Consider the following 25,670-nt stretch of genomic DNA (forward strand, 5'->3'; position numbering starts at 1 on the left):
TATGAGATTCACATGTTCACTAAGATTTATCTCCGTTTTTAGTTTTATTTGTACTTTATTTTCATTTAAGGAATCTCTTATTTTATAAAATTATACATGTCTATATAACATTATACTAACCTTCAAAATAGTTAACGCAACTATTTCAGTGGAGTATTATTTCATTCGAGTAGAAATATTTTTTAAATAATAAATTGTTAGTTTATTTTCTGAAATAGATAGAATTACATTGTTTCTAATATAGCTTTACATGTTCAATTTTGTCATCTCAATGACATCATTTACTTAATTCTTCATTGTTAACAGATAAGACGTAGTTTTTACTAATCAATTGATCGTTTTACTTTTTCCATATCACTATATAGAAATAAATTTACTAAATCGTGACAAAAAAATGCTCAATAAATTGGTGAGTATAGTACAAATTTTGGAATGAATTCGATTTGTTTTTGCTAGCATAAAATCAACTTGAAGCTTTAAGAATCGTATTTTTTGAAAAAGCAGATTTTCATTATCGCGTACACAATTATTAAACAATAATGTCCTTACTTCCTCATTAATCAACAGTATTTAAGATTTAAGTTACATTCAAAATAAAGTACAATATTACTGTTATTCTCATGTATAATATAAACATCTAATTTATATGTGGAGATTGCAGTATAACGTTTAAATATAATAAACCTCGTAAAATGAAATATTATTAATATATATGCAATATTTGATATTATATTACGTGTACAATATAATATAGTTTAGTTACAATTAAATGTAAAAGTATCAGAATTCGAATTAAAATTTACTTGTCGTGAACCCATATGTGCAGAAGATTTGGTGATCAAAAACGACTTACGATTGCACAGGCAGAATTGAAAGTTGTTAACCCTACAACTCCGGGGGTGGGGGGGGGTGGGGAGCCTCCTCGAATCCACAGATTGGGAAACTTTAAATTTTGGACTATTTTTCTTGGGTGAAAAATTTTCAAAAAATTATTTATTGTCGTTTGTACATTTAAGTTTAATATTCCGAAGTCCCGTTGCTATAGGAAAAGAATTGCATAGAAAGGGAAAATCAGACTACGCATCGCGGCGTAAGTAGAGTGGCAATGACGCGAAGCGGACCCCAATGCTCCTTTTATCTCCAAAGAATAACAGATAGTCCCAGAACTAAGAATTGAATCACAGAACTGATTGGTAAGGAACGATGCAGCACTTTCAGTTACAGTCAAGCATTCAATGCAGTCAGAAGTGAATGTTCATTCTGCGAGAAGAGAGTTATATATCTACTTTCTATTTTATAAACATATATCTAAATATTACAAAAGTTTTTTTAAAAAAACAATTTTTTAGAAGAAACGAGTAAACAAGTGTATAGGTTCGTGGAGCCTTGGGAGTCAGCGTGACGGCTCGAGGCTTGGGAGTGCTAGGATATTGAGAAACTTGTGTTGAAGATTTTGAACGCAATCTTTTCTTATTTTTAAAATCCTATTTTTCTATTACCGGTATTTAACCGATACAGAGAATACAATATATGAAAAGGTTTGCTTTTCTCCACTCCAGTGCCCTCTTCTGAGTCGCACGTTTTGGGACACTCTCGATCAGAGCATAGTCGCCAAGTGAGGGGAGGAAGCGTGAATTGAGGGGAATATAGTTACCCTCTCTGCCTCAGTACCGGATTAGTCACGTGACATGTGACCCAGATATAGAGATGGAACGCGTCACGTGACCGCCCCGTGGCAGACGCATGTGGGAGTAGCGTGGAATAAGGGGCAATTAGAGTGGGGGAACAAGTCCTGATCTGGCGACTATGGTCTCTATCGTGGATACGTCACAATCTCATGTGACTAATCCGGTACTGGCAGAGAGAGGCTGTATTCCCCTCAATTCGAGCCAATTTCCCTAATCTGGCGACACTGCTCTCGATCCTTCGTTCACTCTCTGTTGCGTGTCTGCCCTAGTACCGTGTACCCGAATGAAATATACAGGGCGTTAATTTTAATTCGAGCACCAAAATTATTTACCTTCGCTACCACCGAAAGTAAGAAAAAATTACTAAATAGGTTATACATGGTTTTAAGGTGTGCATCTAATGTTGATAAAGAAAACTCCTGTGAGAAAAATATTAGCATGTATTTTTTATAACGCGATGTTGTCGCCAGCATCAAGACGAGTTCAACAACCTACATACCGTATCCTTGAAGCGACCTTGAAGGCGAAAAATTATTCTGACCTCAAAGCGGAAATAATTTAGGTGCCCGAGTTAAAATTAACATCCTGTATTATTATTCTTTACACTTTAATCGTATAAGCAAGCCAGTTGAATTTACGAACAATTAACACTGACTTCATTGTATTATGTATGTATTTCAAAAACCAGTAGTCGTATCGGTGTATCTCAATCGGTGTATGAATTTCGTTTTTCTTTAATAGAATGGCTGTAGCTGCAAAATAAATCATAAGGCAAGGGGTTAAGAATTTTCGGATACGTTGAAAATGAGCGAACAACAGACAGGGTAGGGGGACATGGGTAGGTATTACAAGAGGGATGAGAAATCGGATATTGATCCTCGAGGGTCCTTCATCGGATATGGAAGCTGGAGGCTCGAGTAATTAACAGAAACTCCTTCCCCTTCTACCGTAGTCGTAGCATATATACGTGCATGTATCTGCATTAATTGTCTTAGCAACGTATTCATATCGCACGAGTGCACGCTACACAATCAACGGCATGTGCGTACACATGCATATTTAACACGCGTGCATCGCATATGAAATTCTTAATACTTGATCAAACATTCACGTTAATGGCACTCGTAACAGCGGGAACCATGCGGCATGCAAATGATAATGAGATTTAAAATTAATTGTCCCAACGTACATGTGCATTTATCTGCTTGCACTGTAACGTATCTCAATCGAAGCAACGTGTATTGAAATTCGGAATTTGTTCCACAAAAAATGAGTGCGATGCATAATTAAGAATTTTAACGAGTAGTGTAGAACCAAAAATAAATTAGCTGGCTATCGAAATCAATTACGAAACATTGGTTGCTTTATACGGAAATGAGATACAGAAATTTTGAAGGAAAACGTTTATTTTAGTAAATATGTAAGATCCTCTTGTTTTCGGATGGTTATGGCCTACTTATTATGTTATAGTTGAAATATTCGAGCATACGGGATCCGGGATTACAACAGTTACGACAAATTGTCGTAATAAATTCCCCGCCGCGGTTAAATTTACCTCGAATTAATTCGATCATTAAGCGCGAAGTTCATTGTCGAGTTGAACCATAAAGCTTGACTTCATGGCAGTTAAACCTTCCGAAACAGTGTAGTATTTCGTTCGATTTACATCGTCGAGTGGCACGCACAGGACCAAGACCAAGACGTTCGCGTGCGGGCTTAGAAATTCGACGCCCTTAATAACATTTTTGATGGTGCGCAGCCACTCGAAGAAACGCGTTTTCCCTGCAAACGAGCAACGAAAACATCGTAAAGACGACGCTTACACCCGAAACGCGTCATATCTTTCCACACTAATATGTCGTTTGATCGCAGAAACCTCGACAGAAATTGGCGCTGCTGCCCGCATTGCTGGCTGAGAACATTAATTTCCGATATTACGCTCGTAAATATTCGTGAAACGCATTATAACGGTAGCTTTCGTTGGGTGATTGAGACTCGGCGCGGGCCTACGAGTTTTGTAGCGGGCGCGCTTCGTTGCTATACTAAAAGACATATGTATGTATGCATGCGAAGAAGTGTAGACATGCGGCCGTTTCAGCAGTAATGTTGCGCACAGTCATGCCGACCAGAGAAAATTGTTTTAAGAGTGAGCCTCGGCCAGAGATTTTGCAGAAATAAATTCGATTGCGCGCGATACACTCCATAACTTTTTTTTTCTTGACAACGCATCGTACAACGAGTTAATAATGAAAATATATTCTTGAAGTTTGAATGCAAAATTTAAAGCATTGATAGAATCGATTTTAAAGCTCTTTGTCATACAAGCAAATTAGAAGATTATAATATACCTTTAAATGCTTGAAAAGTAAGAGAAATTTTTTTACATGTAAAATGATGTGTCTCTCAAAACTCAATACGTACATTTTATTATACGATGTTTAAGAGTATTTGTTTAGAAAGATTAGCTAAATACGTTAAACTAGAAGGTTGTGGCAGCCATTTTTATAAAACACCGTTTGTATTATAGTTCCAGATAAAGTAGATCCAAAAAGTATTTGAACACTAAAATCTACAGCCGGATATGATGGTCAAAAATTCTCTTAGACCAAATTAAAATGGACCATTCGATAGGGCATCAAGCATGTTTTGTAAAATTTCAACGCTACATCTCGACCGGGAGGGTAGTTATGGGGTAAAATGGAAAAGACTCGTTTTTGGCCTGTGTTCCCTATTTAGTCACATGCGAAAATTCTGAAAAAAATCTAACACATGTCAAATACCGACATACATACATTATAATTAATTCAGATTTTTAACTACAGCATCCTGGTTGTAAATAATCAAAAACCCTAAAAAAATTCGGAAAAATGCTGATTTTTGATTGAAGTTTAAGAGCGACATTACTTATATTTTCAAAGTATCAAAGTATAGGTATTTGGTATAGGTAATAGGCGGTACAACCGAAAAAGGACACATATATATATAGAATAAAATTTGTTGGTGTGAGTTGTTGCTTTGTTATCGAGAAAATCGAGTTTGATATTCGGCGAACACGCGTGCTATTGAATAGGAATCGTCTGACGCGTTTGTTCGTGACCTACCGTTTCTACTTCTCGCAAACGCTTTGACAGATTTTCAAAGTCGATTTTCTCGAAAATAACTACTCCGACATATTTTTTTATTTAGCATCATTCCCGTTTCGCTTGTACCACCAGTTATCGATCCCATATACAGTGTTTACTCTATATACATATGTCCCAAATGCCTAGCCGATAAAAATCCCAGAATTATCCCCACTACCGCGGGGTATACCCCGTGAGGGGCCATGAACCGAAGACTCTAGAGCTTCGCAGTCCTTTTCTACAGTCGGCGTGGATCAAAGAATCTCCTGGTCGATATATATATATGTCCCTGGCTAGACCCGTGTTTTGGACATATATCGAATAAACACTGTATTCCCTGTGAAAACTTGTGGCGAACCTTGCTCGTCTGCACAGGGTCTGAAACATCCTTTTTTATTCGACAGCAACACGGAGCTGCTGTGCATTCAGCTGGGTCGAATCAGTTCGTGAAAAGGGTTTCAATTTTTCCATCGAACAACCTAGCCCTGCTCTATATATCACCCCCCCCCCCCCCCCACCTCCGAATCTTGCATGGCGATACATTCAAGAGTTCTAGCGGTGGAAAAACATCTATAAATCTCGATTGGCCACTATTTCTCTTGTCTAGACCGTGGATGATTCGGAAACTACCGTTTTTATTTTTTTGAACATCGATCAATCCTGATCCATTACAAAACAAAACAAATTGGGATATTAAAGGCTCATGCGAGACATTAGTGTAAAACTCGAGCGACAAATCAAGATAGATTGTATATTGAATTGTATATAGATTGAATTGAAATATTTAAAAGGTATAATAATTGATAGTGTGTTTTGTTGTTTTTACTTTATTCCAAACAAATTTCAGATTTTAAATTTTACAAAAATTCGCAAGGAAAATATTGGATATAAACAAATAAAGTAATTCTAGTTTTTAATATTTAACACTGAACATACAAATAGTATTGCTGAACGAAAAACCTAAATACACGTGATCACTTGATACGTTATCAATACCGTTATCAAGGAGTGAAGACTATGTATTGTTTAGCTATTCATATATAATGTACAATATATATGAATTTATATATTATATAAAAGACTATGCGTAAGAGAGAAAATTAAAAAGTTTACAGGAATTTATGATCTATTATTTATGAATTTTAAAATTATAGATAAAATTTTACATTTTTTTCAAATACTTGTGCAGTGTATACATATTTTACAGTGGGTGATAAAATTATTTCAGACAGTTTCTCAAATTGTGACGTGTTTACATCGAAACAATCAATTTTTAAATAAAGTCGCTAAATATTTTTTACAAATTTTTTTATATTGTAAATTTCTCATTTCACATGTATACATACTTGTTATTTGTGAATGTAATTTACACAGTTATTCAGACCTATCCTTACGTCACACTAATATAAAATGAAAAATTATTTTTTCGAACCTCGCGGTTTATATAATTTAAAACAAATTGTATTGTTCTATACATATTATATGTATGTTCTGCGGTTGTGCCCTATTTTTTAAGGGCTCAGTTTCCTCTGTAAAGTTTCATTCTTCGTTGGACCATTGTCACACGTCTATTGTATGCTTGTACATTGTACAGTGGTTAACGACTATTGTATTATACTAAGCACCAGAGCATTTTGCTCTTGCGCGGACGATTTTGTATGGCTCGTGCAAATTAAGTGATACAATAGCAATGCGTGCCTTGTAAGTTGCAATTTGAGACGCGTTATTATGAAAGGTGAATATAAGAAAGCTGTTCTGTATTTATCATATTTGCATTTATTTGTTTCAACAAATGTACGACCACTTCTTGAATATAACGTTGACCAACAAATCCAAGATGAAAGAATAATAATGCATCTTTACACCCGCGTGTGTTACTTCATTTTGCTTCATATTAGAAATATTTTAAGTTAGAAACATTAATAGTGTCTTAATAAAATTAATTTTGTGGAGTAACATAATTAGTCGTACCTAACCATCTAACATTCTTTAGAATTATTTAACAATTTCATTTCACGCTTCACATAGGATGTTTGTATGCTGTATAATTGTTTTAACAATATGCAGTGAATCTGTGCATTGATCAAAACTGTACGCAAAACTTTTTTATTGTATTTTTAGTACTAAAAATAAGGATTAATGTATAAAATACACCCATTGATTCATTGACATATTAGTAATTTAAGACATGCCCGTGTCGTCTAATTGAAGAATATCACCTAAAATAAATTTGCTTCTTCTGAACCACTTTTTTTTTATTTAGAAAATCACGATAGACATATTATGTATACATATGTATATAGACGTGTAACTGTGACATTGTGTTTACAATAACTGAATAGGATGGAATGCAGAAGTTTACTAAGATACAAGTCTATGGATTCGCAAATTACATTGTTCTGGTAAAAGAAAGAATATACAAACAGGCGACAATATTCGGTTTAGCGTTTAACATTTCTATACATAAGGGTAGTTGCAATGTTATTTTTATTGATTACAAATAGTAAAATACAAAACGAAACTTACGATAAATAAGTTTTTTTTATTAACAAATAGTGCAATTTCAACTTATGAGATACATTTTTCTAAAAAGTAAGCAGTTATTTGTTGGGAATAACTACCGATAATTCTTCGCAATGGCGTAGGGTAAGGGATCCAAGTACTGTGGGGATACCAATTATTGTGCCTGTATTAATTATCGAATTTCTATGTCTTATCACGAGCTTATAAAGTGTGTGCATACTTTTGCAACAGACTGTGCGTAGTACGCTTCGAAATGGTAGAAGCACATTACTTGTATCCTTACGTCCAGGCTTATTCTTTATGGCGCATCTACTTATAGTAGTGAAGTAAGCTCATCCAATTTAAAGGCAAAAGTTAAATCAAGGACTCGCGGTGTCCGTGTTTCCACACTGCATCTCTACCAATCCGGATGCGTAGGCAGATCGTCCTTTTTTAAAGTGAATAACCGGTCTCGTATCGATCCTTACGAGCAATATCGTCCAGTCGACACGGCTCTTGTATTCCCGTATATCTTCGGGCTACCCTTCAGGCTGTATCTTCCTTATCAGTACCGGTACAGTCGCAACGAACGTCTGACCATTCTTCGCGCGTTATTATACTCACCGTGGAAACCTCGCCGTTCGAGACTTTTATTTAAATCGTAAAAGGTGCTTGGCCATTAACACGCCCCTCTGAAACGCTTTACCCTCCAGCTAGAAAATAACTTGGAACTTTTGTCAAATAAAATTGATATTGAACGATGCGCGACCGTGGTACGCGTATTAACGTCTCGAGTCGGTAATATTTTCAACAACGAACCTATTAACAAAACAGTTTTCTTTGACAAATAAAGTTTAACAAGCTTATGGCGATGCAATGCCTCCTAAAATGTATAGCTCATTGTTTGAAAGACGAGAAATAACATGAGAAATACATATAAACAAGTCGTTCTTTGTTTGTGAGTAGCTCGTGGTTTTTATGCATTTATGAGGAAATTCAGTAGGTACAATTTAAAACAATAGTAAGATTAAGAGACTTTAAGAGTATCGATATATCAATTTTAAAATACTAAAATTACTGATGAAACAATGAAATTTCAATTTAGTTTCTTTATTTTGCAATTAATACACCAAATTTCTGTTTTGCATAAAAATCCACAGTCTATTTACGAGTGCCATTTGATAAAGTTTGATAAAATTTATGATTTCACTAAATGGAATGATATCGTATAGCACTTCGTTAAATTCGTCTCGACATAGGCTACAATATTACGAGTACATATAATATGCCATTTAAAAAAATTGTTTTAGCTTGTTAATCACCCCCATTACTTCGTCGACACAAAAATCGTTTACACCACGTAATGTGCTCCTTTGTACGAAACAACTTTTGTTGGAATACTTTTACAATAGCATCAATCCCCTATGACATATTCCACCGGTTCATAGCTAATTGTAACATCCTGCACAATTCCATTAAAAAAAAAAAAAGAGAAGAAACTCAGTGTTTGGTCCGCTTTAAAAAAGTGACGTATCATTATAAAGAGTGTAAAATAATATTTTTGAGGACTGTATAAAATAAAAGTATATTATTAAAATATTTATTCAGAGCCTGAATTATGAAAACACCGATAGGAACAACCGACAAGTATCCAGATTTGTAAAATCGCGTATAAAGCAACCCAGCCGGCCAAACCAGATTCCAGGCATTCAGTGACGCGTGCCCATAAAAATATTCCAAAACAAGATCCGAATTCCCGTAGTCGCGGTTTCCACGAAATATGACGTTTCTGTGAAACGTGTCGCTTTCATCGGCTGATATTCGTCAACAGAGGGGGATGCGAGACTTGCTCAAATAATGGTGCGTGCGTGCGGTAGAATCGAGAAAAAGGAGGGCTTCTTTGAGCAGCTATGTGCCGACGTCATCATTGAGGCCAAATATTTACTTTGCACTGGTGTACGCGAGCATGACACAAGCGGGGCTGTTAAATCAGTACCGTGTAACAGCGCATTTGACGTTCCTACTGGGTGTATCCACACCAGAGTTGGGCAAAATATATATCTACATAAAAATTTCGAATAACGAATAAAAGATAAAAAAATTTTTATTCGTTATTCGAAGGTTCGAATAAAAAAAGTATCTTTATTCGACCAGTATCGGATAAATAATTTTATTCGACGAGAATTTATCCGACGAATAAAGATAATTTTTTTTTATTCGAACTTCGAATAATTTTTTCATCTTTTATCTGTATCTTTTATTCGAAGCCTTCGAATAAATCTACGGATAAAAATGCTAAACACAGTCCAATTTGTACCGTGTTTAGTGTCATTTTAATCAGAATAATGCCACGAATTAGTTGGCGCAAGTCCCATAAAAAAATAATGAGAAATAAAGAAGTTTTGCAATTGGATTGGTAGTTGGTTCACACCGATGTCTCGCGACTCTATGAGCGCGGAACTTCAAAGACCAACGACCGACCAACAGCCTACAATGTAAGCAGATGGAGAATCGAGCATGATTGGCAATTTATGCCTTTATGATTTTAATCAGAACAATATTGTTAAGACGAATGAGTTGTAGAGCTTATCCCGATCAAAATGAGTCCAAACACGACACCATTTGGACTGTCTTTAATGAGATTGTGATTTTTATCGTAACATTACGTATCAGTGAAACTTGTTCGATTACACTCGAATTTGACCTCATTTTCATCAGGAAAATCCCTTCCATTCGCTCGACACAATTTCATGAGGATATATTGAAAAATCTAAAAGTTTAAACTTTCATACGTGCGCGATTCTCCATCCGCTTACATTGTTGTCGTCTGTCGACGCTGGGTCTTTGAAGCTCGGCGCTCGGCAAAAGTTATTCGAAGATTTATTCGAAGCCTTCGAATAAAAGATACAGATAAAAGATGAAAAAATTATTCGAAGTTCGAATAAATCCGCTTCGAATAAAAAAAAATTATCTTTATTCGTCGGATAAATTCTCGTCGAATAAAATTATTTATCCGATACTCGTCGAATAAAGATACTCTTTTTATTCGAACCTTCGAATAACGAATAAAGATAAAGTATCTTTTATTCGAATCGTTATTTAAATAATTTTTTATCTAAATAATGCCCAACTCTGATCCACACCACCACGTCGCGTCACGTTCCTCGGTTTCTCAAACGTAAGATCCTCCACGCGGGTTCATGGGATTTACCCCTTACGTCCTCTATCGTCTCGTCTTCTTTCCGACCATCGATCGTTCTCGTTCTCGTTCTCGTAAAAGAATCTTCCTCGGTCGTGAAAGCTCATCTGTCTTTCTTAATTCCTTGATGCATAGCAAGCTACAGTCGCTCACAGTGAAAACCCTACAGTGTGTATCGACGAATACTTTAACTAAGTTTATTAACAGCATAAGGATTTTGACGATAATTGAATTGTCAACCTTTGGTTTAATATATTTTCGTAACTTGTACAGAAACTAAAAAAGAATAGAAATTATTTTTTATTCTATATTCAAAATTGTACAAAATATTAAATGACGCATAATTATATAATAACGCTGTAAAAGATCAACTAGAGAAAACAAAACATGTTTTATAAAACTATATAAATAAAAAGAATTTTTAATACACCACATTTTTAAGACGCACCAAAACGTATAAAATAATTTTTCCTAGCCCCATACAGACTCCTAACTCCATACAGATAGTCCTGAAAATTTGTGATTGTGAATTTTTAATAGCTATGCAAATACTTGTAAGATTTAAAACGAAAAACGTGGGACGCATGCAATAGATAATCGATGTATGAATAATTCACCTAAGTCACTAACAATTTTATTGCACTGCAAATGACATGAACTGTTGTGCGAGTTTTCTGAACGGCAGCTACTCTCTACGGTCCTTACTATTATCTAGCGCCCCACGTTTTTCGTTTTAAACTTACAAGTATTTTTGTAGCTATTAAAAATTCACAATCACAAATTTTCAGTACTATCTGTATACAGCTAGGAAACATTATATTATACTTTTTAGACCGTCTTAAAAACGTGGTATATTAACCCTTAGCACTCGAATGGCGACTGTGAGGCGCCACTAAAAATTGCTGTATCATTATTCAAAATATTTTTGACATCATTAAATTTGTTTGTATATAATAAATTATTAAACATTTCATTACTCTACGAGTAAATTGCACTATTTTCGTGTGTATAGTATGAAAAAACATATATAGAAGGGAAATATTCTAGGTCGTAAGAAATGTTTCGTTTTAGAGTTAAAATGGCTTCGACTGCAAAGGGTTAAAAATTATTTTTTATTTAAATAATTATTTTCTGCTTTTTAGTCTTGTGTGTGTTGTCATTCACTTCTGAGCTATGTTTAAAGTTTCAAGTGTCTAGCTCATCGGGAAGTTAGTTTAAAATAAATTGCAAAATTTGTACCGAACAGACAAACGGACACAGAAGAAAGCGAGTTAATAAAAACGTGGAAAAATACGCTCGGCGAACGCTTATGAATTGAATGATTCTCGCAAAAGATTAGCAAAAGATTCGACGTTATTAGCTGCTCGTGAAAATTCCGAACAAGAATTCCGGCCTGTAGTTTTCGTTCTTCGGGCTGGAACCAAATCGTGTGCCAAAAACGCGTACTTTCGCTCGAAAATGAGAGTGAAAATGGAACAGTAGGAAGAGGAGAGGAGAGAAAGGAGAGCGGAAGGGGGGAAAAGAAAAAAGCTCACGAGGGCGTTAACGTTGTCCAAAGAAAACGCTGGTAAACGAGAACACATCGGGGGAAAGATTCGTTGGTGGTCGTCCCGGGCTCGTGTCAAACACAGCTCCCTTCGGCAGAATTCTTTCCCCCCCCCTCTCTCTCTCTCCCCTCTATCTCTTTTTCTCTCTCTTTTTCAAACTGCTCCTGTCGCAGAGAAGGGTGCCATGAATTCGGTGTGCGCAGCACCTCTTTGAATCAAACAGTTGGAGATAGAAGCGCGATATAAACTTTTCGGTAACATACTGGTACCACAAGGAAAATAATTTCAACGTCCCAGTGCTAGCGAATTTAAAACCCCTTAAGGGGAGGTTCCGGTATAGGATGCTAAAGGAAAGATTATTTATAGGTGGATAACGGATCTTTATACAAAAGAAAAATTTCTTACCTCAATTGTAACAAATTAGAGTGAAATAAAAATTTATTTTCCTTCATAATTGGTTTAATAAATTGAAAATAATATAACAGTATTTTTAAATTCTTCTAATGGCTTCACTGTTTCAAATTATACCTACTCATTTTTGTCATAAATGCGTAAATTCCGCTGTCTGTTTATAGGAGTTGTTTTCTAACAAAATAGACAAGATAAAAATCTGTGGTTTTCGGAATTTGTTATAATATATCCTTTAAACGTATTTTGAAACGAATTTATTTTTAAATTCTCTTTGGACGGTGATACGTCCAGCTGTTTTCAATTGAAAGAACCCTATTTAGTGTCGAAGCACACTTGAAAAGGAACTGAAACTGATCAGAATGTAAAACTCTTTTTAAAGCAATAAACCTTCTCGATTCCTTATAACTAGACAGAGGGTTTTATGCATTTAGGACAAAATGTTGTGAGTATTATTTCAAACAGAAGATAGATCAAAGGGATGTTAAAAAGCCAATATACTATTGTGAACTTATTGAAATTATCAAAGAAAAAATATTGTTATTTAGCACACATCTTTTACAATTGACTCAGAACATTTTTATTCTGCATAAAGATCCGCAGACTACTCAAACTTAAATTCCAGCTACCTTCTCTTTCTTAATATTGGATGATCTAGATGTATTTAGCAACATTGAAAGATCGATAATATGAACCATCAAAATTTTTTTCAGTTTTAATATAAGTTATATTCTACAAAAATTTGTTAATTTTATTATTAGTTTCCTATGTGTAATTACTTCTTTTTTAGATCTGATTGTAGTAATTTACAAATTAAAATATTATTAAAATACAATTTACTAAATTGTTAAGCGATATATTTTGAAAATATTCATATCTATTTAATTGGATTTATTTGATTAATGTGTGCTGTCATTTTATGAAAAACATACAATATTTATATTTTCAATATATCTCTCCTTCGGGGTATTAATGAACTCTGGTCATCCGTTCACTGCCTCCTTCTTCTTCCGCTGCTTTTTCAATATATTTCTGTGAAGCTTTGTAGTTAAATGGCAGCTACGAGTCTCTTCTTCAGCGCTATTGCACAGCAGTTAATAAGCCGACGGATTTTAATTTAATGCAATTCTTTAAAATTTTGGTCCGAGTTAAATGCATTTTTGCATAAAGAAGATCTTAATTAATTAACCGAATAAAATAAACTCACACATTATACGATTCTGAAATTAGAAGTGCGCAAATTAAAAAAATCATATTCTTATTCATACAATTTTCATATTATTTGTTAATATACTTCGTATTCTATCTTCCAATTGAACGCTTGAAAGTTCATCGTTCTTCAACTGTTGATTAGATTTGCTGCACATATGATAAGTGGGTGTGCCAACACGTCTTTCAAAAACAAACAGTTCTCGGAAAGAGTTGTTCCACAGGATCGTGGAAGAATAGCACGTGGTCGATGACCGTGACGGAAATAAAACGTCATATTTCAGGAGTCGATGATTAATCATAAAGTGTAGCACTTTGTGTTGCACATCTGACTGCAAATCTACACCTTCAACGCGTTTGAGTATACTAATCTTATGACTCAAACTAGTCGATTCAAAATTTATATATTCTTATTTTAAATGTTTGTAGACTAAGTCAATTTTAGGTGAATTTAAAGTGTAAGTCTATATGCAAATTATCTGTAAATTAATTATGTAGGAGTAAATCTTAATGTATATGATCTAGTTATTACATATTTATCTATATAAACATCATTCGAAACGTTTTTACAAGTTTATATCTGAAGCAAACTGAAACTTCTTACAAATTTCTTCTTATGAAAAATTGTAATTTAAGTGTGTTCATTCACCTCATATTGTTAGTTACGTATGACGAGTACACTCGTCTCGGAGAAAAGGCGATTCTTATTGTTTTGACATTTTTACTTTTTTTGACAGTTTTGCATATTTTACTATTTCGATTAAAATTTTGCTTATATTCACGATTCGATTAAATTTTATTAACAGACTGCGGATCTTTATGCAAAATAAAAATGTTTTTTCTTAAGTGTAACAAACTGGAGTAATATAGAATTTTCTTTATAGAAGTTTATTTTCTTATAGAAGTTTCTCCTACACATTTTTTAGGAGTGTACCAGATTCAACCCACGCGATTTATTTGCTCTTAAATACATAAAAGTCATAACTAATTTTGTGACAACATTTGTATTCGTATTGAATACTATTATCAATTGATAAACACGAAAATATCATAAATAAGATCTGCAGAATTCAGCAAAATTATTAATTTTTTAAAATTAAAATATCTCTTAAATTATTAAGTTTTCGACGTACATAGGTTATACTTTTTTTGCATCGAATAGTGCATAGAAAAATATATGTTTCTATATAAAAATGATGGTAACCTTGAAATCTCCGAAACTCTTTCATCTACGAAAAATTCTGTTACCGCTATATTGTATTCCTCTGTATACTGAAAAACTTCTGTTCATAAAGTTTTCTCATATTTTTAAAAACAGTAGAGCTAATGCGGTGCTAACATGTACTGGATCGCCCTGTATAGTACTGCCCGAAAAAGTTCCGGATTTATTTCGTCGAGCCTGTAGATACACACGCGTTAGCAAAACGAACCCCATGTTACACTTTGAGCCTACACCATCATAAATCTTGCACACAGGTGGCCGAAACCTTGCGCAGACCTCTCACGTTTTTCAATTACCTACCCTGTAACGTCTACGTATTCTGAATTTCGAGATACAGACTAATAACCTGCTGTTGGTCGCAGTTTTAAGCAGCCAGTGTGTTTTGTAGCCGAAGGGGAGAAACTGTCTCGTAGAAATTCTTATGGCTAGACTACGGATTTTGCACGTTTATGACAAAAATGCGAGGGTGTAATTTAAAGCAGTACAACAACTGACAACAATTTCTCACGTTCTTCTTAATGTAACAAATAATTCGTTCACTTTATTGTGTCATAATATCCATATCAGTATAAAAATCGTATTTAAAAATCACTGAGATGAAAGGTTAAAATCATTACAAGAAGAAGAGAAAATCTATTTGGTTTCTGTTTCTTGAAATTGATGCAAACAATTTTTATTTTACAGAAAAATCCGCAGTCTTCTTATGAGAATGTAGGTTTAATAGAAAAATTAGGGATGAAACGCGTATAAAATGACCTAACGAGATGTATTAATACAATACAATATATTAGCAGGTACATAGTTACTTTGTTCCTCATAATTTCATACAAGAAAATTTTTGTTTATTATAGGGTAAGGAAACCAATTACTGTGCCTATATTAACTATACTTATTTTTAAAGCATAATGAATGTTAACAAAGTGACATTAAATTTTTCTCATTAAAATCAGTTTATATATATGTTATATATCTCCTTTTTAATATTTATTATGCTTTAAAAATAAGTTATAATTAATATAGAATCTTACACGTAAAGCCTGAAGGATCACAATCTAAAAAAAATCCTCTGCAAATAAATTTCGAAGAGAATCTTCAGCCTGTTTGCTTCATTCACTGGACAGATCTATTAGATACAAAGTTCGATGTAGTGATGGATTTTGAGACGCTTCGAATCGCTTCGGATTTGTATCGCATACTATTACAGTGAATTCTCGTTACGAGCCAGCTGCGCGGTTCGGGCGACTGACTCTTAGACGAAATCTGAGGTTTTGGCCAAGCGTCGTATTTGAAATACACAGGGCACGCTGGAAACCTAAGAGTCACATCCGTCTATAAGTCATAAACCTATGACTACTGACCGATAGTGACAAGAAGACTGAGAAAATGTCTTTTAACGTCCGATACAATCTGGCACGTAGCTTGAGAGACGACTCTTGAGTTTCGGCCCCTCACCGCGGTGGTGTGGGTAGTTCCACTGACTCGAAATCGTAAGGTTGGCACTGACCCGTAACGAGAATTCATTGTATAGTACAGAGCTGCTCAATATGCCTATTAGCGGGCTCTCTTCACCGCCGCTGCCCGTGGGCACAGCTACGGGCAAGTGACTTGGCGGAGTGGGGTTAGGCCGTAGCACAGCCATAGCACAGTCGTAGCTGGTCACGTAGTTATGACAATTCATGTGACAAATACATGCAGCCTTGTCCGCAGGGGCGTGGCTTCGTGCCCGCGGGGGTGTGGCTTCGTGCCCGCCGTTCTGTGTATGCCCAGGGCAAGAAAATCGATGCTCGTACGGACAGACGCTGAACAGCTCTGGTATAGTACGAATTCGAATCACTTTAAGTATGATTTGAAGTTTAAAACTCTTGACACTTGCAATAACTTGCGTCTTAAAAGTCTCGATTGTCTTGGAAGTCTTGATCACCTTGATAGTCTTGATCAAGACTTCCACGACTTTTAAGGTTCCCAAGACGATCAAGACTCTCAAGAGTTGCAGGAATTTGAAGAGTTTTCAGTTTCGAATCAGGTTCAAAGTGATTCGAATATTTAGTAGCTTAAGAGATTCGAAGCGATTCGAAGCGTCTCAAATCCCATCACTGGTTCGAAGTAGAAAGAATCGAGTTGTAATCTAAAGTAGTATGTAGCTCAAGGGAAGTCGAAATGAGACGGGGAACGGTTTCAGTCTGAATAACTGTAACGACTCTATTGGGACGTTGTTTTCTAAATTGATCACTTTGTTTTAGATTGCCGTCGCCGTACAATAAGCAGTCGGCTGTCTGCGGGGCAGGTGGCGGTCCCGGCGGTGGAACAAGCATACCCTTACCTGCTACCGTGGCTGCTACCAGAAGGTGTCCCCCGGATAAAGTTCGACCAGCTCCGACTCCGACGCATCAATCACAACTTGGTAAGTTTACTACGTTTTTCCCCTCCTGAAACTTTCTAACTATCGATTGGTTGCATTCGTACAAAAGTCGATTGAGCCATTTAACCCCTTGCGCTGGAATAACGTGCCACGCACGTCGAAAGGTTTTCGTCTCAGAGTTGGATATTACGTGACACACACGTCGAACATTTATTTTCTCATAATTATAAATTTTTTTATTCCTTCTGTCTTTTCTTAAAAATGTTTTTTACTGTACATAGAATAAATTACAAACAAAAAACATATTCAGAATGTCAATTTAATTGTAATAATTATTTAATATTGCCATAGTATTTTTAATTATTTCATAGTAATATATATATTTCAAAGCAATTTTTGTATTACTATAGTAACAATGTATTTGTTCTTGTTATAGGAAAATTTTTGTTGTCAAGTTCTATTGAAATGAAAACTTTTGCTTTATCTGTTGTAATCGAAACTTGCAACTTTGCAAACCTTTCTAGTGAGAACGTTTTTTTTTTAAAGTTACGCGATTTGTCTATTGTTATATTTTGCAACATTAGAATTCAAAGGGATACTCACGTAGCCTTACTTAAATTATGTGCCATGTATTTAAAAGAACTTCTCCGTATTGATTTTGAAATTTCTTTTAGCAAAATCGAATAGAAATGATTAATTTCATTTTTCATCGTTGCTGTAAATGCAGTTATTTTCTCTCTGTGGTTGAAATGCGGTATCATTATTTATGCTAAAACGATAAGAGAAAGATTTGTTGCCATTAATGCGTATTTAGGGCACGTTTGCACTACGTTCATATGCAACTCACGTTCACGGAAAAAATGATTACACCGATTAACGTGGGAATGGTCGCATTAGAGGTGCTGCTCAACGCACATGCACTCGCGAAAGTGCACGCAATCTCACGTTAGTATCTCGTACTTGCTATAACGCTAATTGTAAGAAGAAAGATAATGTTAACAATGAAAAGGGGAGCTGAAGTTGAGTGACAGAAATCTTGCCATCGTTTAGTAGTATGGATTATAATTATTGCTTACTATATCGTAATTAATCAACACACAACTAATTTTCTTTTGGTATAATAGTTTTGCGAAAACTAGGTTTATTCTTTTCCTTCTGGGGCCAAAAATTTGTGAGACCGAAAACTCCAAAATGCATGTTTTAAAATACGGAGTTCACTCGTTCAAAAGTTCGTAAAATCGAGCGATTTTAAGCGTTTTTGCCAGGTAAAGACGTCGCCATATTGGTATATACTCAAACATCATCCAATGAGCGGAGCCGCCCGAAGGTTCGTCGAGGTTAGGTGCGTGAGGGGGTGGAGAAGGCCGGCCCGACTACGTCTGCAAATCTATGTTATCGACATCACATGCATGCTTGTGGTGCCACCTAGCGGCTCTGCTCATTAGACGACGCGCGACGCTAAGTACATACTATGTAGCGGTGCCTTCACCTGTCAAAAACGCTTAAAATCCCTCAACTTTACACACGTGTAGCTTTTGATCGTGTGAACTCCGTGCTTTGAAACTTGCATTTTTGGTGATTTCATGTAAAAATCTACAGGATTGTGTAAACAAAATGTGCAAAATTTTTGGTTTCTGAAGGTGAAGTTTAACCAGTGAAATGATACAGAACTCAAAAGTTGTTGTACACGTTCATTATTTCTCTGTTAATATTATAAAATATTCGCGCATCGTATGTCCACGCGTCTGCGAAACATGTTAGAATGACGATGAAATGAAATGTTCATGAGAAAATGCAAGTTCAATCATAATATCAAACTTCCAAAAATTGGATTATTCTACAGACCATTTTGCAACAAACACGTTACAATATTTTCTCATTTAGAGTTACCTGCATGTTCAGTGCACGGGTACAGTCGTATCCACACACGGAAAGCAGGAAGCATTTAAATTCGTTTAATTTTGCATTATAAAAACCACTGCTACCACTGCTTCTGACTCTTTCAAAGCTACAAACTGGCTCGTTTACCTCAATTACCGTATGGTATTTTACTGTTCGATTCACAATTGCATCATATGAGATTACCAACTCTCTAAATAATTAAGCAAATATTTTAAAATAAATCCAACCATTCGCGCCAATGATTCTTGTTTGAAATATCATTTTTATAAATTATTCGATTCAAACGTCAGCACAATTGCATCAAGTAAGAAATTAATACGTTCGAGATGAAACATTAGATACTATCGCGTCGTTCAAAAGGTTAATTTCAAGTTGTATATTGAAAATTCCACGTTACATTCGTGCTGTACTGTGAAATCGCGTGGATGAAATTAATTCATTTGCAAAAATTATACATTAAACTTCGCCAACGTGGGTAAACTTCTTAGCATCTCGGGGGCGTGCCCTTGAAGACACAAAGGTTCAACGAGGGTGTCAAGCAGCACAGTAGATCCAGTACCGTGTTAAGAACACCCCATTAGCCATTAGTGTTGTGAATGGCTTTTAGCAACCCTTTGCGCATTTCTGGCTGTCGTGAAGAACCTGGACCACCACCCTGAAAACTGGCTTCCATGGGGGCACGCGATCCCGTGTCCCTTTTAAATATATGGGTTCTCTTGTCCGACCGCCGACCTTGTTCTCCCTCTTTCACCCTTGAACCCCTCCCTCTCTCTCTCTCCTTTCATCTCTCTCTCCCTCCATCTCTCTCTCCCTCTCCCTCTCCCCCCCCTCTCTCTCTCTCGCATACACATACTCGTACATTATTATTCTCTCCCTATACCGACTGCACATACGTGCCGGTTACTCCATTCCGAGTAGACATACGCAATAGCGTTTGACAAAAGTTCGTATCATCGACCCACACCTCTTTAGCAAGAATTATTCGACCAACCAAATCAAGTGTCTATCGTTTGTAATTATTCATATTTTCAATGTGGAAAATATTTCTGTTAACGATAACAGTAAATGCGAGGATATAACGTGTCATGTATAAAGAAATTATTCATATAAAAATGAATATGTTTATTTTTTCACTATACACAGAATGAGCAAATTAAACACTGATTTAAGGGAGGGTTTTCTCCTCGACGATGCAGAACATTTTTGTGGTTATGCCTATTGTCATCTTTATCGTTAAAAATGTTAAAAAGTGTCCGGAAATTTCCTTATAGTATTTTGATACAGATAAACAATTTATTATTTGCTATTTGGTAAATAGCAAAACAATTGAAAAATAATATTTTTCTGTAATCTCTTACTGTTACCTCTGTTATTCATATTAAATATAGGCTGAAATATCAATAATAATATTAATAATAATTCGTTCAACAATCGCATTCACAATTTTGATCGAATATTTTCTGTTGGTGGTAATATGTGCAAAATTATTTTGCAATAGGGGTTGATAAGTAAGAGTGCAAATTGCAGGAGTGTGTTATATATATCTAACCCCTCTTTTCGGGTAAAAACCTAATTATTTTCTATTTTAGATACTGCACAATTTTTTATTTCTTTGCGATTATTGTTTATTTCGATGTATTTGTTTGAAACAAGAGGTAAAAGCAATTATTCAAATTATCGTATTTTGAATGTTCTGTAAAATCATATTTACAAAATTTAGTTACGATGAAATTACGATGGATTTTATACATTTATTAATATAAAAGAGTATATGATATTTATGAGGAATGTTCTTTTATTGGGAGCTTAATGATGCTCTTAATGTTCCGATGGAATTTTAATTAGGTTCAATATGGCTTCTGTAATTCGGCCCATATAGTCTACATCTGCATATTCGCAATCTATTAATGAGTCTTGAGATCGCAAGTCACTCCAGATATTTGTGCAGTTAGAATTCCCGAAACATTGTAAATGCATAAACGCCTGCGTTAACATTAATATTTCATGGTTCTAGAAGTGCTGCTTCTGGTAAATACACACACATAGAAAGGCTTCAGATATTCCTGCATATGCATATAGATTCAATAAAATAGTTATTCTTAACCTATACTTATCATGTGCGAATAAATATCAGTACATGTCATATCATTCTGATTAATGAATTATTAAGCACTGTAGAATATTAAGTATTACTTAATTAAAATTATTTCTAATTTGTTACTTAATGTAAAATGTATTAAGACATTATGTGACATCATCATTTATATCGTTAAGCATAATATATTGTTACGGGTTCGGGGCATCTTTAAAGAATAAAACGAGCGAAATACCAAAGAGAGCTTTATTAAATAGAGGAGGAGTACTTAGCTTTGCGACTTCCCTCAGTGACGTTCGTCAACCGACTCTCTCGTGTCTCCGTTGTATCGTCGTCACTAAGACGACGCGGCAACGAAGACTATTCGGCGCAATGTCTCGATATCGAAACATATCGATACTCGTAACAATATGTATGTACACATTGTCTATACATAAGTACACGTATAGTTCGCAAATGTAATTATTTTACTCGAAACCTACTAAACATATTGGTGCCATAGTATCGTTTAAATAAATGGAATTTTGTGAAATCTTCTTACCCAGTTCATTCCTAATTCTAATGGTTTACAAAATGTTCATGTAAATGTGTTCCTGAGACTACACGTTAAGAGCTATTCCACAACACGCGTCGCGAAACTCTGTTAGGTCGGCGGACGAGCACAACTGATAGCGACGCGTGTATTCGTGTATAGTGTTATAGTGTATCCGTGTATAGGATACACGCGTATCGCGTGGCTGCCGGCGCATACACAGTCGACGATATTACCTACATCCACGACGCTCGTGAGGGGTAGGTAGTCCGCTGCGAGATGGGGTTGCACCCCATAGTTTATACTTTACTCTCAACTCCCACGTTTTCAGAGCGGCCGTGGCCAGATGTGCACGCCGATTTACCGTGGTTCTCAACGTACACGCGAACCGTGAACAATGACCGTACTCGAACGAAAGTGAAAGAGGACCGGTTCGTTCGAGTCCTGTTGCGAAATACGCTAGCGAGTGAAACGAGTGTCTTAGAATTTTTCAGATTCCCGCTACGTATTCCTGTTTTTGCCACGTGCGCACATTAACCCCTTGTACTATCGTTTATTTTACTGTTTCGGAAATTGTTAGGCAGTTGGACGAGTTTCTTTCGTTTGCTAACCTTACGAGCCGATTCGGCGCATACACGTACGTCCATGTAGTCTCATTGTTAAATTGTTAAATTAATATTTCGTGTTTCGTTCATACACCATCAAAATTTGAAGTTTATCGATTTGAAGTACTTCTCGTTTTATGTCATTTTAAAGAAATCACGACAAAAAGTACTGTGTTCCACCAAATTAATTAATTATTCATTACATGAAAATACTTTCAATAAAATAATATTTTCTGTTTTCTGGGAAAGGAAAAACTTGTTGAAAATGTTGAAATTAATAACATATCCAAAAATCGTCGAAATCGGAGGATAGGTAACTGTTCTGCAGTTTTATCAACCACTTTTTAAAATGAATTAACAATGTTCCACCCATTTGACTATCTTAAAACTTTTATACATATTATTATAGTTACGTGACACAACATTATTCCTGATTTTTTAAAAGGTGGTCACCGATAGGTTTGTTTACGAAAACCAATCTTGGAGAATAAATAATTTTTTGTTAACCCTTAATAACTTATCTCAAATTCTAAACTACATATCTCAAAATGGAGGTTGTTTGTAGCTTCATCTTTGCTTTTATTCCATCGAAATATCTTAAGTAATAACTGAAGAATATAAAGGTGAAATTTACGTTTTTCATCCCCATATTGCCATTAAATGAAAGGGTCTGAAATTGTACAGAATAGTGTTTTAGGCAAAGAACATTGCTTAGCAGGCAAACAGAATGAAAAATTACATGAGGACCGGTTATTCATGTTTATCCTGCTAAACCGTTTTCTAGAAGAATTATAAGAAGCAGAAATGATATGAAAAGGTATTTTTTCTTTTAATAATTTTAATAAGTCGAAAATTAAAATCTTTTAATGTCCTGACACTTTTGTAGTATACTTATTCACACTTGTTATAAGTGCATAAAATCCACAGTGTAGTGATAAAGAAAATAATGAAACTATAATTACATTTATAGCAATGTACTTAATCATTTCAATAAACATGTCAATGAAAAAATTTACATATTCTTAAAATTGAAGCCAAACGTGATTATATTCTCAACCTCTGCAAAACAATATATTTATAAATCAACGTTTTGTCATTTTTTTCTCTTGCAACCCTGATATCAGTAATAATGCATATATATAAACTGCAATCTACTATCTACAACATGTTTTAATCTTTTAATTAAGATCCGATTACTCAAAGACGTGGACTATGCGGAGTTCAATGCGATAAATAATTTATGTTTAAAATTTGATTTGTCTTTGTAAATTCCAATAATATTAAACTTTATTTAATGTCTGATAAGCCAAATTTTGGTTTATTAAATTTCCCTTGATAAGATAAAGTGATAACTAATACTTTCTAAGTACTAACTCAAAGATTTCTAGCTTTCCTCTTGAATCTCGACTTATCGAGGTTTGCCTAGAGTTTTCAGTGCAGGTAAAATTTAGAACGTTCATTATAATCTGACTGCGGATCTTTATGCAAATGTAAAACTTTCAAGGGTCTGCTTTAGTAAGTGGAACGAACTTAATATAAAACGAACGAAATATAATAAAAACTTATAGAACTTAAAATAAAAATTGATTAAACTTTCGTCGCGTTTTTTGTTGTATTAAACTTTCTACGTTGTAAATGACAATATGTAGTAATTACAGCTTAGAATACATAATGCTAAATAAAAACCCCAACATACACGTTAATAAATATACCTGTATCTGTATGAATTATCAAAATCTGTACTGTGGTACATGTCAGAAATAATAAAAGATCCATCTATAGTCGGGATAAAAAATTAAGTGGACACCATTAATAACTAATAACTTGTTTAATATTGAACCAACCGACTGAAGTTTTTTCCAAATGTTAGAACGATTAGTTTGCGAGGTAATGTATTAAAAAATTAATTAAAAATTACTATCGGTCAAAACTGCGAAGAAGAAAATAAACTTCACGATTTTTAATTTTTTTTTCTGTATCTATAATGAAAATTGAAAATATGCCTTTTGTAGGTCCAAGTAAGTTACATATATGCTCAAAGTTTCATAAAGATCGATCAAAGTTGATACGAACTATCAATAATTAAAAATGGCAAAAATTTTGAGAAAGAAAAGACAAAAAATTGGAAAAAAAATATTGGAGAAATTGTGAGAATTGCGATTTCGATCTATCGTAACCCCAAATTCAAAGATTCTAACATCTTTTAATGCCAGCAGTTTCTTTCTGCGATAACCGATTTCGATTTCTAAATTTTCATTATAGGCACAGATAAAAAAGTTAAAAATCATAACCTTCACTTTTTCCTTTCAAATTCCAAACAATAGCAATTTAAAAAATTTTTTTGTACACATTACCCAGTAAACTAATCCCTCTAATTTTAAAAAAGTTATTGGTTTTTAAAGGGTGTCCAGTTAATATTGTCCCGAACTGTACATTCTTGAATGTTTTTAATTAGTGGAGAGAAAAGTCAATGTGTTTTACTAATACGTGAAATTGGGAAAAGTCGTTGATAGTAAATTTTGCTGCTGCCTTGAGAATTATGAGAAGCATAGTGTGAACTGTTTACAGGTCATCCATCTACACGCGTGTAAATATTTTCGTTGTAGCGCTCAAGCTAGAAATAAATGTCTTCGAGAATGTACAGTTAATCTGCTCTTCGCGTGAGAAGTATTCTATACAAGTTGTCATCGCGAGATTAAATGCGCTTAAGAAAATATATCACTGCCATAAACCGGATTAAAATGATTTGTACGTATACTTACTGTATTGACATGCACAGTTATTTTTCGGGACAAGTTAAGGAGTCTTGTGAAAAGCGTTATTTCTACAGTACATTTGAGTTACTTCAAAACTTTGTTCCTCAAATATGGTACAAAGTAATAGTTGGACATTAGGTGCAGGATATGAAACAAAAGAAAATAATTAAATTTAAATACCATACATGAGAAATGAAATCAAGATGTGATATATTCTATGGAAAATGGTTTCACTTTTAAATGTTTGTAAAGTTCGTAAACTGCTGAATTACTAGGTTATTGAAAAAGTTTCAAGCAGTTTTGCAACAACGTGTTTCAACATACAAAAAGGTTTGTAGTCTCTCCTACAATTCAGTAAATAAACACGAAAAAGAAATCAAGCATAAGATATAAGAATAAAACATAATTATGAAGCTCGTTATTACATTCATTTTTTACCACTATGTCGATTTATTAACGAGGAATAAATAAAGTTCGAATGATGAGGCATAAGTGAATATTAAGTTAAATATTAGTATAAATGT

The 25,670-nt window shown here is 34.6% G+C and overlaps 1 protein-coding gene across 7 annotated transcripts in view; it reads left to right on the forward strand.

Annotated features, from left to right (window-relative positions):
- Sick (sickie) overlaps nt 1-25,670 on the forward strand; it is a 504,036-nt gene that overhangs the window by 238,379 nt on the left and 239,987 nt on the right. For all 7 annotated transcript variants that reach the window (XM_076804259.1, XM_076804253.1, XM_076804267.1 and 4 more), the window contains one exon: nt 17,138-17,298. In XM_076804259.1, coding sequence (XP_076660374.1) covers nt 17,138-17,298 — 161 coding nt within the window. The remainder of the gene's footprint in view (nt 1-17,137; nt 17,299-25,670) is intronic.

The sequence above is a fragment of the Halictus rubicundus genome, chromosome 2, assembly GCF_050948215.1.
Source record: "Halictus rubicundus isolate RS-2024b chromosome 2, iyHalRubi1_principal, whole genome shotgun sequence".
Classification (NCBI taxonomy): domain Eukaryota; kingdom Metazoa; phylum Arthropoda; class Insecta; order Hymenoptera; family Halictidae; genus Halictus; species Halictus rubicundus.